This window comes from Aptenodytes patagonicus, chromosome 6 (genome assembly GCF_965638725.1).
Source record: "Aptenodytes patagonicus chromosome 6, bAptPat1.pri.cur, whole genome shotgun sequence".
Classification (NCBI taxonomy): Eukaryota; Metazoa; Chordata; class Aves; order Sphenisciformes; family Spheniscidae; genus Aptenodytes; species Aptenodytes patagonicus.
This window is the reverse complement of record NC_134954.1, coordinates 50893917-50910249: the sequence shown is the minus strand read 5'-3', so window position 1 is coordinate 50910249 and position 16333 is coordinate 50893917. Positions and strand designations below refer to the sequence as shown.

The 16333-nt window shown below is 36.5% G+C and overlaps 1 protein-coding gene across 5 annotated transcripts in view; it reads right to left on the bottom strand.

The window, feature by feature from the left end:
- Positions 1–2685: 2685 nt before the first annotated feature.
- LNPK (lunapark, ER junction formation factor) overlaps positions 2686–16333 on the bottom strand; it is a 44196-nt gene continuing 30548 nt past the window's right edge. For all 5 annotated transcript variants that reach the window (XM_076342569.1, XM_076342573.1, XM_076342570.1 and 2 more), the window contains exons 10-13: positions 12798–12903; positions 11993–12063; positions 10555–10725; positions 2686–3648 (exon numbers count right to left, since the gene is read on the bottom strand). In XM_076342569.1, coding sequence (XP_076198684.1) covers positions 3452–3648; positions 10555–10725; positions 11993–12063; positions 12798–12903 — 545 coding nt within the window. In that variant the 3' untranslated portion in view covers positions 2686–3451. The remainder of the gene's footprint in view (positions 3649–10554; positions 10726–11992; positions 12064–12797; positions 12904–16333) is intronic.

Here is a 16333-nt window from a genome sequence, read left to right as displayed (position 1 = left end):
GGCCACACAAAGAAAGGGGGCTTGTATAACATCTCTCAGAAGTGAGATTTTCACAGGACCAGGCTTTTAAGTACTTTTGAAAAAATTAAGGTTCAAGTACATACTAGGAAGTCAGAAGACAATAAAACACTGAACCATAGCATTTGTTATATTTTCTTCGCCCTACTTTCTTCCATCTTCTCATCTTTTGAGATTCAGTCTGCAACTGGATTAAATATCACTGACAATTGCTGAACCTTTTTGCTCTACATACTTCTACTTCCAAGTTTTTGGGGGTTACAAAAACATGACTAACTGTGGCTACTGCTGTTCACTGACAGGTATTTTTGGATTTCGATCCAATTCCTGTTGGACAGGTGTCTTACTATTGCCACACTTGCAGTAGACAGAAGCCAAGAAGCAACTGCTTGCAGAAAAAGAATCCTCTTCTCACATTCGTATCAGGACTGGGTCACACATACTTGGCAGAAGTAATATGTGAATGCTTATTGTAAATTGAGGAGAGCCCAGAGTCTATTACTATCATATGTATCTCCCTGAGCCTGAATTCACTTACAGATTAATTAACCCTCTACCCTCATTTACTATAGCTGCTTTAAAACCCTGAAAAATTAGAAAGTTAAAAATAGATCTTTCTCTACCAAAATACCAGGACATCCTTAACATCTTTTTCAAGCCTTCTGAAACAATTAATGAGAATGACTGCTTGGACACTTTTTTTAGCATGAAAGTCTTTCAGGAAAACTCTATCATGTGCTTAAAACTCACTTATTCTTCCCCTCCTCAAAAATTCTAGGTAGTCTTAGGTCTCATAAAGCTAGGTTTTCACATTTTAACAAGTATTTGTTTTCACATCAGGTTGACTGTCTCTACTTGATCCCTCAAGTGACATATGAAACAAGGTATCAGTCATTCCTATGGCAAGTTGCTAATGTCACATTTAAGAATGTTGGGAGAAATAATGCTTTCCCGCCACCCAACCCCATACCAAATACCAAGTCTCCTTTTCCATAAAAATTCAGATTCCCAACAACCTAAGAAGCATCAGTTTCCTTGACAAAAGCAGGACATCCAAAAATAGACATCTTCCAGCCTAATGAAAAAATTTTAATATATAGCTCCAATATCAACAGATTCTTTTCTCAGCCAATTCAATAGATATTATATGCATTACAGCTCAGTGGTTGCTTGTCATGGGAAGGACCTAAAATTACTCTACAAAAAGCCTGACGCTTAAGATACAAGTTTTAAAAAGGAAATAATACATGGGCCTAGAGTAATCTTAACTTCTGAAGTGACAGTAATTTGTGCATTCATATCCCGTATGAGGGATCATAATGTCAAATTTTACATTATAAGCACTAAAAACAAGTAAGTACATCCAACAACTTACTGTGCTGAATTACTGAAGTATTCTATGATTTTTAATTTTTTTTCTCCAAAGAAATCAGCTCTTAAACAGATAAATTAGTGAGGTACAAAATGCAAAGATTAACATCTGAAAGTCTTATAAAATGAGTAAGCTTTGTCACCTTTCAGGCAAAATTATTTTTATTTTAAAGAAGTTCTGGAATATAAGATACACTCTTAAAATATTAAAGAATGCATTCCCCTATCACTTTTTACCCTGTACTTTTCTCATACTGTAAGATGTTTGGAAAAAGAGACTGTTTTCTTTATATTCCCAACTAAGACAGTCACACACAAGATGGTTACCTGTTTTTTACTAATTGTTTGTATAAATATAGCCAAACACCTAACAAGTACTCCTTTAATCACATGCCTACATTCTGTCTATTAAGTCTACTAATTAAAATATGAATTGCAATTTAGTTAGTGAACCAGAAAAAAATTTCCTCATTTATCTAAATACAGACCAAACTTGATTCTGACTGATGTAACAGTTGAGCTTCTAAACTAACCCCCAAAAAAAATCAGAAAATAAAGCATATATTTGGAAAAGAAAATTAATCATTGCTGTTCACGTAATAATGATGTCTCATATAAAGACATGGATACTAAGGTCACATTTAGAAACATGTTTTTCTTGTAGAGGGCTTTTGAGCTAGTAAGATTTAGCTTTTTGCTGCCTTTACACTGTAAAACCAGTTCACTTTGGGACCAAGACAATGGTTAAAAAAAATGTTTTTGAAAGTTTCCCCTTCCCTCCATGTAGTGGGGTACACAGAAAACATCACGCATGATAAAACTTTTATCAGAACTACTGCTGTATCAACAAAGTTACACATGGTCAGCATTTATTTCTAAAAAAAAAAATCTGATTAATTTAGGTACCTCACTTCCAGGCACCAGAAAAATTCTAGTCCAGGTTCCCAATTGTTAAATTTCCTGTTAAATATATAACAAGTGTCCTTAGCTTGAAAAGCTATACAATAAAAAAAAAAAGACAGTTTCAGTAATCCAGCAGCAAATATTCATTGTAATTTTAACAATAAATAGTATCAACATATTTTAGGCACAGTTCGGAAAGTGTTTTGGCAAATGCACATGCGCTTCCCCTATTGATCAGGGATCTATTTCTATTCTATCAAAGCTACCTTAGCTACATATAGACATGCTCCTTTTAAGGTGTCATATTCCTTCTGAACTTCCACAAAGTAACTGTAGAATAGCTGCATACAGCAGAACAGAAATTCTCTTCAGTTTTAGGAATCACAAAGCAAGTATTGCTGCTAGATGTCTTTATTTTCCTTTAACAAAATACACAAAGGCACAAAATTCACTTATATCTTGACATTATTGTACAGATATAAATAGTGCTTTGTATTCAAGTACAATCAAGTGCAGAGACTTTCTATATTTTATGTAAACACAAAACAGTTTGTATGTACGTGCCTCTGGTTCATCTGCAATGCAAATACCAAAGGAGATGCCATTTGTCTGAGTGCCATTTAACTGAAATCTGTCAAAAAGTTAAACAATGAATAACATTAACACCACTGTAATGACACTTCCATACACTTAAGTCAAATGTCAGATGACACTTTAGCTTGTAAACATCTGTGTATTTAAAATGTACTCAATTCATTTTATCAGGGAAGCATTAAAAAGTATCTTAAGTTCACTAGACCAAACTTACTAGGTCAGTTGCTGCCAGTAATTGCTCTTTATGTGTGACAGCTAAAGACATGTCAAATTATAGGTCACCCTTAGCAAAGCTTATACTTTTAAGTTTTTAAATATGCAAACTGAACGATGGCTACAACTGTTAGACTTCAACCAACTATACATTCTGTGTGTTAACTTATTTAAAGACACGTTTAATTTACAATACCCACTTTTACACATAGCTTTGACATACTGTGGCAGTTGAGGCAGTTTAAGCTCAAGCAAGATTTTTAAGTTGTACCATTAAAAAAAAGCTCACCTGAATAGTAACAACAGGCATGAACAAAGCTAAAAACTAGCTACAGAAGGCACTTGAAGTACTTTATTCTGCTTTCATTAAAGATTCTTCACTTTGTTCAGCTGAAATAGACTCTGAAATAGTGTCTTCAGTTGTTGAAGTGTTTTCTGCTGCTTCTTTTTCAACTTCTTCAGCTAGCTTATCATTTAGCTGCTCAGGACTTGGTGCTTTATCATCTATCTCATTTGTCTCAACGATCTGGGCTGTGTCTTCTTCAGATCCTGTGAAAAGAAAAATTATGAAATAACCATTTCCAGAAGTGAAGAGGTAGCTAATATTCTTAAAAAGCAAACAAAACAACATTTTGCAATCATGTACAGATTTTGACTAGTCACTGCATGAAGTTCAACTGCTAAAAACTACTTTATTTTTCTAACAAGAGGGTCACAGGTAAAACCTGTAAAATTTAAGAAAAAAGAAAATACTATGGAAGAGAGTTCAGATCCCACTATGAAAATATGATGTATTATTTGCATATGTTCACCCTCCACAGAATCTTTCTAAGCTTGTTCATTAATGTGAGACAGTGTCAGAAATAAGACATGACAGTAATTCAGTGCTTTGTGCTTGGTAATAGAAGTTTTGCCAACTGTACAGCTTTTTCTGTAAGAGTTCAATCTGTACACAGAACCTGAACATTCTATTTGGTGGAAACTACTTTAAGCATAAGGAGCCAGATAACCAGGAAAAAAAAATATTAGAATAATCTACTTCTCAACATCTCAAAACAGCCAATGAAATTTACTGTGTATTCTCAACGTTCCCACAGGAAGTGTAGGAAGGATACACAGGAGTATCTTTACTCTCAATCTGGGATGTGAGTTTCTTTGATAATAGGCATATTTCGAAGACCAGTCAAAAATATTTATCATAAGTACTACCTCTAAAGAAGTACATTCTAGCTTCCCAACAGGATTTCAGTAGCATATGAGAAATAAGAGTCACATTTTGAAGTAAGCATGAGCACTGGAAAACTGGACACTAAGTGTTGCACTAAATGACACAAAGGTACTGTAGAATGACACTATTGATGGCAGTTTATTTACTGACTAGTATTAGTCAATACTATACAGCATTAATGCATACTGTTAAGGCCAGCCGTTTGCAAAACTAATGCAAAGTTACAGCTCAAAAGCGTTAACCTTATCAAATGTTTGTAATTTCATATTTATCAAAACATGTTGGGTGTCTGAAAGTAAGTGGACTGCTTCAGGTTGATATTAACAGAATCCAAGCAGGGCTGAAAGTTTTAGAACCGCTGCTCTGGCTTCTCAGGTCACGACTGACACATCCTTGTTCAGCAGACCTGGTACAACTGCCGTCTGTCACCAAGAACTCGAGACTCCTCTTCCCACACATAGCTCCATCTAGCTAGTTCCAGGCTCCACTTCAGACTGCTCAGTGCAGCCCAGCTTCCCCCCATTTCTTCCTCTGATTTGATCTTCCATCTTAGCAAGTTTGAAGCTGACTTACCTCCTGATTCAGCTTCCTTCCCTGCTTTCTCAATCACAGGCTGCTCAAAACCTGCCCTGGCTTCTTGTTCCAAAATTTCTCTGGAGCCATCTGTCAGATGGTCAATCCTCCTATTTCTGCCCAAGCAAATTAATGTTCCCGGTGTCCTTCCAGACTATGCCACTCTCCCTTCCTGCTCTTCAATTTCCATCTTGATCCCATCCCAGCCTGCGCCCAGTCTTTATCTCCCAACTGTCAAGTTTGCTTTCTGTCTCATCTCTGCATTTTTTCTTCAGCCTCAAATTCTGTTAATGTTTGTGCCTTTTCCTGCTACAATCCCTCCACACTTGAGTTACATTCCTTCTTTATTGCTGCTGTTCAGGCAAGAGTCAAAGAAAGTATAGGCTGTGAGGAAGAGACAACTCCATGCCCTCTCAACTCATTTGTAGCACAGCCCAACCATTACTTATTTACAGAGTTTCAGTCCTGCAGTCCTCAACTGAAGGATGCTTAGCACTCTGCAGAAGTGACTCGTTCTTAGTCTGATCAAGGTAAAGAGACACTTCATCCAGTCATATCAGGAGGATGCCGAGCATCTACAATGTGTTTGAGGACAGCCCCAGGGACAATCAGCCACTAATAGAAGCAAGCAGAAGCTTCTAATGAAAAGGAGAAAACCTGATCGAGTGCATGTTCTAGCTATCTACATTCAAAGGAACAGGAGAAGGATGCTGCTTTCATTTTTATATTCTACTAAGAGGTATGGAGACGCTGCTTCTCTAAGAAAAAATTGTCAGGTATTATATGACTTTTCCCTTCACCTTGTTCTTGATTAAACTTAGTGAAACTCTTTAAACTCTCCAGAATATACAGTTAAAACAAACTTACATGGAAGATTTTGGTCTCATAATTAAGCCTGACAAAGTTATAAGGAACTAAAGAATGTGTCCTTTAAACGAGCATTCAGGGTAATCATAGTAAGTGGTGCTACTAACTCCAACTATAAACATGACCAACCTACATTAAACATACACAGTGATTCCATTTTAAATACACCGATTAATGGAAAACTTGCCTAAAGTCAACTTGATCTCAATATTGCATGATTTAACTTATTGTAAGAGCAGTAGCTAATGAGAAAGAAAGCTCTGACCATAAACTTAAGAAGATGACAGAAGAAAATTAGTGTCCTTGATGATTAATACTTAATCCATGATTTAACTGAAGAATGTAGCTACGCATACATGATCTCAAGAGCAAACAGCCCTGTGCTGGTCTGAGGCAAATTTAAGAGCTGTATCAATGCAACTTTAAAAAACCTGCTCCTGGCTACAGCAGTTCCCCCCCCACCCCCCGCAACGCTCCTGCTTAATGCTTCGTACTTAGAAACCATATATACTTCACATTGTAAGTAGTCAGCTACCCCTCTTCTTGTTGCAGAGAATATTTCACTGCGTAACCAGTAAAATCACAATACTGCATCACTATTAAATTAAGTAGAAGATGTACATCTGTTGTGCAGGAATTCACAAAAGATGGTATAAAATAATTGCACTAAAATATAGCTACTTTATTTGTACTTTCAAGACCTTTGGAACAAGTTTTCTTCACTACTGCAGCTCCCCATTAGGACAGACTTTCACACAGTGCCACGTTCCTTAAACATACTTCAGACACATGTGCTTCACAGTAGTCTGTGTTCATAGCTTTGATATCACAGAAAGCTATTGTGAAGCCTTTGAAAAAGCAGCCCGATAATAGCATAGCATTTGATTCCCTGTACCCTTTAGGTCCTACCAAAAAGGCAAGCTATGTTGTTCAGCAAAACTGAACTGTGGTAGACTGGAAACTTAATACATTTTTAAACCAAAAGAACTTGTTTACAAGTCATTAAACTCAAGGTGAGTTGACCCACGTCTGCTTGAGAAATCACTGAATTCTAGTCATATTAGCTAGGCTAAGGAAAGAGCACAGCAGGCAGAAACTCACATCTTTGAAAAAACCAATGGCTTACAAGAAATACAGCGGGCTTATGCCATCCTATGAAAGTGGAGCATATTTACTAAAAAGGCAAGCAAATCTTTGAAACAGAAAATGCCTCCAGTCCATTTATTTAAAAAAAAACACCACACCACACTCAGACCATTCTGACCAGAACAAATACTCAAGCTTATTTTAGTCCTTTGTCCTCAACCGGTTTTATTCCTAGATAAAGTTTCTGCTCCATCTATAACACTTGCCCAAAGCCAAGCTCTACTTTTGGTAGACCTCATAAATAAGCACACACTTGAAGCAGCATTATTGCTGGAGGACAACATTAATGTGAACCCTTCTGTTGAATAACAAACCAAGTTTCTGCATCTGCCTTTTAAATGGAAGTTCTTTCAAACATACTAGCAGTTGCTGTGTTCTAAAAATCCTTTAAGAAGTGACAGAGCATTAAATCATCATAAAATATTTCATCAAGATGGTCAAGGAATTCCATAAAAATCTGGAGACAACACAGGAAGTTATCTCCATAAAGTGCTGACCACCATGGTGAAATCTGAACTTCAAAGGCATCTAGTGAAGACCTCTGAACATCAGCACCAGATATTCACCACAAAAACACTGAAGCAGGCAAATTTTGTTTCAACCTTCAAAACATTGCTAAATGCTAAACCTGAATCAAGAACGCAGCGTAACAGTACCAAATATAGGCAAGGCAAAATTAATCAAGAGGATAAAAGTGGTTCCTGTTGGCTTTTTCAATATGATCCAAACAGTAATACTTTTAAGAGAAGTACATAAGAGAACCGACTAGCCTTTGATGAAAAAAATTCAAGATCGAGACATTTAAGAAAAAGTTAAGAAGAGAACTGAAGTATATTGCTTCATTCTGGTACTAAAATTTGCCAAGTTACTCTGCTGAACAGGGAAGTATGACGTTTGTGCCAGTAATCTGCACCAGATTGACAGCTGATGACTCCATATTTCCAGAGGATTAAGAAATCCAAGGTTCAGTGCCAACAGCGCTCCCTATAACTATTCTTCAGATCTCTTATCCACAGGAGTTGCGTGTAACATGCTTGTCACTGCATGAGCACACAACTGAAAAAAGATTCAGCTTCATGCTCTACTCATTAGTAAAAGCAGCTGACTGGTAAAAAAAATATTTATAGCACTTCTGTATCACATTAGCTTGCAGTTTCTTCGAGCTATACAGCTATGGTTTAAATGACTTACAGATAAGAGTTGGATCTCCCTGTGTTGTCAACATTGTGGTGAAGTTGGTTTCCTGATGTTAATGTTTGTCTACATCTGTTAAGTGAAGATATTCTCTATTCTTGCTATGACAGCAGCTATATTACTGTTGTGAACAAAAGCCTTCCCCAGAGCTATACCTCAATGATAGTTTCATAGATTAAACTTACAATCAAGGAATATGTTCGTTTATTAATAAAGCCCGACTGCCTGTAAGCAGTTAATGTTTCAAATTAGGGTTCTGATGGAAAAAGGGATTTACTGAAAATGGTATTTTCTCATTCATAAGAGATTACTTTGTGGCAAGCTGCAGGCAGTCAATGCACAGTGACAAACTGATAGGGTAGCACTGATATCGTCTATATCAACAAGCCATTTCTCAGATATTAGTTATGTAAAATATTAACACATACTCTATTTCTGGCTGCTTACTAATTATCAAAACAGAATGGTTTATATCATCTGAGAAATGAAATATTCAGAAAAGATTAAATATTTAAGCTAGATAAAACCAAAAGTCGGTATACCCGTTACTTATTTCTTACGCCTCTTCTGAAAAATTTCACCATACACTTCCTAGCAGGAAAAGAGAACCAGGGGACGAACCCCACAGTGGTTTCTTTTGTCGTTGTTTTTAAAGCAGCACGTTAATACAAGACTACACCAACAAAAAACAAGTAATTTTCAAAGTTAAACGTAAATTGGTAAAAATCACATTTACTGCAATAAAACCATCCTATTTTTATCCTGAAATACTTGACAAAATTCTGCTTTCAAAAAAGCAAAAGTTATTTTGCAGAATTTTCACTCCTACATCTCAAGTGCCTAACGAAAATCTCACACTAATTCTTAAGGTTTTACTTAAGAATTTACTTAAGCTGCTGACTCAGCACCTCAGACTCATTAAAGGCATAGTTTGATAAACATTTCCTTCAATGATAATACCAGCTTAATTAGCACGCCCCTCTCCCAAAACCTCTAAGAAACTGCAGTTATGGATAATACTCAGAAGCCCTCGAGGCACACACTTCCAAGAGCTGAATATCTGTCTTTCAGAAGGCTTCCCCATTTGATTCACACAGAGGAAAATAAGCAGAGTTTTGAAGGCCCCAGTAACAAATTATATCTTTTCCATAAGAATCTTCTAACTTTAAAAGTAGCCAAGAAGCTACTAACCTACCCTCCGCTCACTGAAAAGATGATTAGATCATTTGAGGGCAAAGACGACATTTGCGTCATCTTAGCTTCATGCATCCGATTTCAGTCTTACTTTCATGCTAATAGCAGTACCTTTAATGAAGTAAGAGTACACTGTGGCACAGGAAAACAAACCAACCAAGTTTTCTCTATATGCACCCGCATCACACCACACCCAGAGATGGCTACAGTTTGATATGACTTCCCCACCAGTCTCATGCAGCCTTCTCATGGCAGAAAGTAAAGGCTAATGCCGTTCTGTACACTCTGTTAATGAAACAGAAACATTCCTTCTGTTACACTCTGACAGTTTCCCATGGTTGGTGTGTTTCTAGCCTGAATCTTGGGGCTCTACGCTATTCGATAGCTTCCCCCCATGATCCCTGTTTAATGTAAAATCCCATCAAGTACTCAATAGCACATCGAACTGGAGATTCTCTGGTTTGAAATTATAATTTCTGGAGTCTTTTAAAACACTGCATCTTCCTGATGGCTGTACACCAGATGCCTACTGTATCTGCAGACTATAAAACGTCTCAAAAGGAACTATGTTAAATTAAAATTGACAATTTGTCTTTGAACTCCCTGATTTTAAACAAGGCAGTTTTACTAGATTTTCCTGCCCTGAGGAAAACAGCAGAAGGAACAAAGGCAGAAATTCCAACACACCTCAATCAAATGACCTGCTGAACACAGTGAAAGTTAACCACTTCGGGACATATTTCCTTCTTAACTAGTTCTGTAATTTACCATGCTATTTTCTATCTGTTTATCAGTAACATTAGAGTGAAAAATTTCATTATGCCATCACTTGCATGAGACATATTGCCTAATATGAAGAAATTTTAGGGTACAGGACAGACGAAAATAGTATCAACAAGCTAACTAGAAGCAGGGACAAGAAGAATTGGAAAAAAAAATACAAACTGCACCCACTATGAAGTTAGAATAGACTATGTCAGTTGGAAGGGACCAACAATCATCTAGTCCAACTGCCTGACCAATTCAGGGCTGACCAAAAGTTAAAGCATGTTATTATTAAGGGCATTGTCCAAATGCCTCTTAAACACTGACAGGCTTGGGGCATCGACCACCTCTCTAGGAATCCTGTTCCAGTGTTTGAGTTCTTCAGTTCTTATTCTTATAAAAAACTCATCTAGACAGAGAGCTAGATGACAGGGGAGGGGATTTCATTAGACATTGAAAAAAGAGCAGACTTCAAGATTACCACATACCTTCTGTCCGTTGAGTCTCCTGGGGCTTTCTCTCTCTAGGTTCTAGAGGCTCAGTTTCAGATCGCAATTCTGTGGATTGTTTTTTTTCAAAACTGAAGTCTGGAAGTCGTGGAGCCTGAGGTCTAGTTTTTCTTGCAGGATTCAGGAAAAAGCAGTAGGCACACCTAAATGCTATACAAAAGCACACCCAATAAGTAGCCTCACTAATTAATTTCACATTTCACCTTTATTCTACTCTATATTCTGATTGTCCAAAATACTAAAACCAGAGAATTAAATAAGTGACTATGAGTACCTGAGAGTACCTCCACCAAATTTACACAAGCTGTTCCATATAGCTCCATTTTTAACTTCAGCATACATTTGCTTCTTAAAAACCTGTTTGCTTTCAGCTCTGCTGTACTTATGAGTAGTGCCCACCACTGTGAAAGATTTGACCCCAGCGAACAAAATAATGCAATTCAGTACCACAAGATGTTGCCAGATGGTGGTGTTCTATTCTTTCCTACAAAAGAATTAACTTGGCAGATGATTTTTTCTTTCCCCTTAAGATGCCACGTTCCTCATCCTTTGAGTAAGGGGATGCTATGGCTTCTGCAAGGTATGTCTCACTCTGCTTTTTGAGGAGCATTCTGCTCCAGTGGTGCTTAATTAAGGCAGTTTTGTTCTGGATACCACTTAATAGTTAAATGCGTATTTCACCCCCCAAGACAAGGGGGGGAAGTGGCAATTTCTTGCACAGTTGAACTGTGAACTCATTTGAGCTAAGATGACATATAGACTACATATCTTTGGTTCCATAGGAAACATTCAGCTTATTCTTACAGTGCTGTATATTTACTCATAAAATTAAGCAAAACAAAATGAAATAGATGATTTACCTAAGATTCCCTCATTTCTTAACCATCAGGCTTACTCTTGTGGTAGAAACAAAGCAAAAACAAAACATCTGTGTTCAATAAAGAGCTGTGTCTGTCTTAAGTTATTGTCAGCCATAAATTCACATATAGCCCCCTAGGGCTTGTTCCCACTCCTTTTCCAATACCTCCCCAAGATCTTCTTGCCAAAGCAAAATTTTGTTTAAGTTCTGGTAAAAGAGGTACACTTTAATGTCAGATATTTTCTCAATATAAAACCCTTCTGAGAACCATTCATAGCCAGTAGCAATTCTCAGGGATGTATTGGAGGAGGCTTATTTCTACTGAATAGTTTTCTACACATAAAATCCTCGGCCTGAAGGTTGCAATAAAGTACTTCTCTAAGTCTTGACGTGAATCTTAAGATACAGAGTAATAAGTTACCATAAAACTGTTCCCATATGAAGTGGCATTTCACAGTGTCAGTTAAGTACTTAACTGCAACCAAAATGAAGTATGATGCATGTTAGTCATGAAACGTAAGTCAACTACTAGAGAGTCTACCACAGATTAGCTCTTACCTATGTATTCAAACTCCTCCTTCAAAGCCATACCATTGTGAGAAAAACATTGCTGACATATAAGGGCGTACCTAGAAAACATGAATAATATATAATTACGTATCTTTAAGTAATAACACACTGAAGTGAGATGCATTTTACCTTAGATATTGACTAATAGCTTAGATATTTACTCTTAAAAGGTAATTTCCACAGTGAAATTATTATCCTTTAAAGCAAGCTAAATCTGTATATTAGATAATAGTTTTTAAAGTTGGTTTAAAAACAGTGAAATATTCTTAGCTACAATTTAAACCTCATGGTTCAACGTATTTTTAATATCACCATTGTCAGAAAATAACATCCAAATTAAGTTTGTTTCATTAGAACACAGTCAATACGAAAAGTGACCATGGTTGACATGGAAGCTCTGATATGTTTGGACAGTTCTGAAGGCCACATGAAAGCATTTATAATGGTAAGAAAGCTGAAGTGCTAAGATAATAATTTTTTTTTTTTTTTTTTTTTTTTTTTTTTTTTTTTTTTTTTTTAGTTCAAAGTGTAATTCATTCACCGACTTGACCATAGCTTTTTCTCTTTGTATCACATGGCTAATACCACCCAAAGGGGAGGTTAATTTTGCCAAAATGTTACCATTTTTACTACAAAGAGATTTCAGGTGAAGCACTGAGAAAAGGCCATTTCATTACAAAAATTTCAGACAAAATAATTTGGAATTCTTTTAATCTTGACCCGTCGGCTTAAAAAAAAAGTTAAGAAGCTTCCTATCTCAAGTGTTTAGGTATTTCCTTTAGCAACATTTTACCTGTTCTGAGGACCATCGCCAACCAAGTATTCAATAACTCTATCCACAACTCCTCTTTCTCGAGGAAGAATAGGTCTTGCTAAAGGAGGGCCTGGAGGATGAAGACCTAGGAAGACACGAACTATGTCAAAATTATTTTCAACTATGTTATTATATATAATCTGATATTTTACTGTGCATGCTAATGTAATAAAATAATTGCATCTACTTAATACACATGGCCACATTTCTTAGTCCACTAGGAAAGCTGTAAGGTTTTTAAACCCACAATAGTTGAAAGTTCCTCTTCTGCTTCTTTAGCTTATAATCTTATTAAATCACTCTACTTTTACACCTTGGAGACGTAATTAAATTTGTAATTTCTAAAGAACTTAAGGCATCAATGGTATTCAATGATTACTCACAAATAGAGGTTTTTTAAGCAAATAAAAACTCCTTATTGAGTTTTCTTCATATACTCTCAACTCTGCATATTCAACACTTCAAGTTTACACCAATAAATCTGGTAAAATCAATTACAACAGTAGAAGAACTAAAGATGTTACCAAAGAAGCACCCGCTGGTTTCTGTGTAATTACTATACCACATGAACATGCCCTCAGTGTGCATTCAGTCCACACATTAAACCCGTCTAGCCATTTGGCATTTTGGTAATCCCATGTTTAATGGAAAGTTGGATACTTTCAGATTTATGCTTAGTCAAAGAAGCCAGAAGGCCACTATTAAGACATCATTTTTCATATCCCATGTGTTTAACAAACTACTATCAAAATAAAACTCCATTAAGAACAGGTAACAGCAATAGTTGGTACCGCCTTTTTCACCTCTGTTTACACATGGCAGCTAAAGTAGACCAGTGGCACAAACTTGTCTTTCCACAAAGTTTTAAAACATCTGGTCTATTGTACAAGACCACTGCAAGCTGCCAATTTCTGTTTATGTAGCTTTGATTTCTTATATCTACCTTCCTTTCCAGCCTTAAAACAGAAGATGCTATGCATAATGAGCAAAACATGATTTAGTAAGACACTATGTCTGAATCATTCAGATGTGACTATTCAAATAATTGAGTATCTGAAACTTCTTCCCAAGGCCCCCCGCCTGGCCAAGAGACATTTTACACAAGCACGGGAGGTATTAAGTTACAGTACTTTCAACAAACAGACACCAGACAGATAGTCTTGAATGTGAGATAATTAAGTGAGAACTTGGCGGGGGGGGGGGGGGGGGGGGGGGTGGGGGAGGGAGGGGAAGACTTAAAACATATTTCCATGAGACATTTATGAATTACATTCAAAGGTCACAAAAAAGGATGTTTGAGTAGGACAATGAACCAGTCCTTTCAGAACTCTGAAACTGTAACAAAATGGTCAGTTTCAAGCCACCTGAAGACAAAATTATGAAACCTGACAAGTGAGACTCAGTTTAACCCAATGACAAAATTACTTCTAATAATGCAAAAGTCCTATTCAAGCTCAAGATAGTTAAGAAGGTTAGACAGAAAAAAATTCAACTAATGTTAGCAGGTTTCATACTGAGAAAAGCATATGGTAATCTGAAGCCATGCAAGAACTAAGTATATTTAATTCGTAGAAGTAAAATTCTCAAGGCGCAAAGAGTCACCAGTGTTTTCTCAGGGAAGAGGTTCTGGCTTGTAGCTATTCTAGCTATATCCAGTAAAAACATATACAAAAGGCATGGCTTAAAAGAAAGGCTTTTAGCAACCACAGATTCAGCCTACAATTCTCTTTTCAATTTGCTCTATGCTTCCAGTATTTTTCTGGGGAAGGTATGTTTCACAGAATCCCCCATAATGCCCAATAAACAAAGAGAAAGCTAAAGGGTAAAAAAAAAAACCTAAATCCACTGTCTGAAGATGCAAAAAAGGATTCTAAAAAATCCAAATAAAGGACTACCAAGAGAGTAGAGTTTGTTAGCAAGTTGAATTAATTCAGAAGGACATTTAATTGAAAGATACCATGGAAAAAACAGTGGCTTCTTAGAAGACAGATTTAGCTTACTTGTAGCACCTTAGCTGGGGACAGCACCAGGACATGCACAGTCATCACTTCCGATGCAACCGATACTTTCATAAACACACACACAGAAGTAACAGGTACCTCTTAAGTAGAGTATACACAGGCAAAGACAACACAGCAAGTCTTAGTATTTGATAAGCTGATCCAAGATGGGCTTTAAGTTTAAATACAGCATTAAATGTAACTGCCAGCAATTACCAGCTCAAGCCTTCTACCTTTTAACCTCCACAGACCCGAGCAACTAAGAAAAAAGAGTAACTTAGAGCAGAATGTGCTACATTGTGGTAAACCTCAAGCTGAATGCCACTACAGCTAACCTCCATCCTCTATGGCAAACATCAGAAACATTGTAGGAATCAAACATTTTCAGCAGTGCCCTCTGGAAGTGCGACACATAGAATGAGACTAATCTTGCCATTAAGGTTGCAACATTTCTAACAGCACAGCCTTTCAAAACACCTCTCCTCAATACTGGATAATTTACCTAAATGGACTGCCCTAATCTTTACAAGCACCATAAAATTTGATCAGAAAATACTGCAATTTACAACCCTTCAATAAGCACAAAAAAGTTTCATGCTCTACACAAATGTTTTTAAAATAATCCTCATTTTCACAAACAAGAGAACTGAATTCAGGAGATACCAATCAGTGAATGCATTCCCAAGTTATTCCTGTATTCTGTCAACAAGCAGGAACCCAGACTAAGAAAACCCTCACAGCAGCAAGGCAGAACAAATTCAGTGCAACATAAACTGGACTTAATGCTTCATTTTACAGATTCTGAAAAAGCTATCCAGAGAAGAGGTCAAGCCAAATGCATTTCCTAAATCTTCACAAAAACCTGAAAGACCCAATACTTCCATTAAAAAAAGTGAATGGACAACGTCCTACATAGGTGTGAAGTAAAGATCTGGAGCACTGATACAATCTGCAATAAAATTAAAACTCTAGAATAATTTTGTGAATACCTGGCTAACACTCAAACATGTATTTAGCCCTATATTCAAAAGACCAAATTTTCGTGACCTGTGTATCACCAGTATATGAAAAGTTTCTAGAAGTTAATAAACAAGGTAAAAATTAAATAAAGTTACCTAGAATGAAACTTCGTAACACGCTCCAAGAACAACTTCAATTACCTGCCTACTAATAACTCAAACCAACCATCTTGGTTCTCATGCTGTTATGGACACCAGTAATTAATATAAACATCAAAAGCAATCATTGTAGAAAGACCGGTCATTTCTGCAAAGCTTGGCAAACTCTCAACTACCTGCTGGTTATTAATTTTCAAACATATGGGAGCTCTGTGGTAATATACGTTAAATTAATAATTCATTTTCATTATACTATATTTTGTAAAGGAGAATCAATCTTCTCTAAAGTAGAGATAATTAAGGCTATTCATATTTGTTGCAAGCCATGCATAAACTTAGATGCAATGATATTACTCTTATAGATACTGAATTTACATACTTTGCACTACAGCTACAT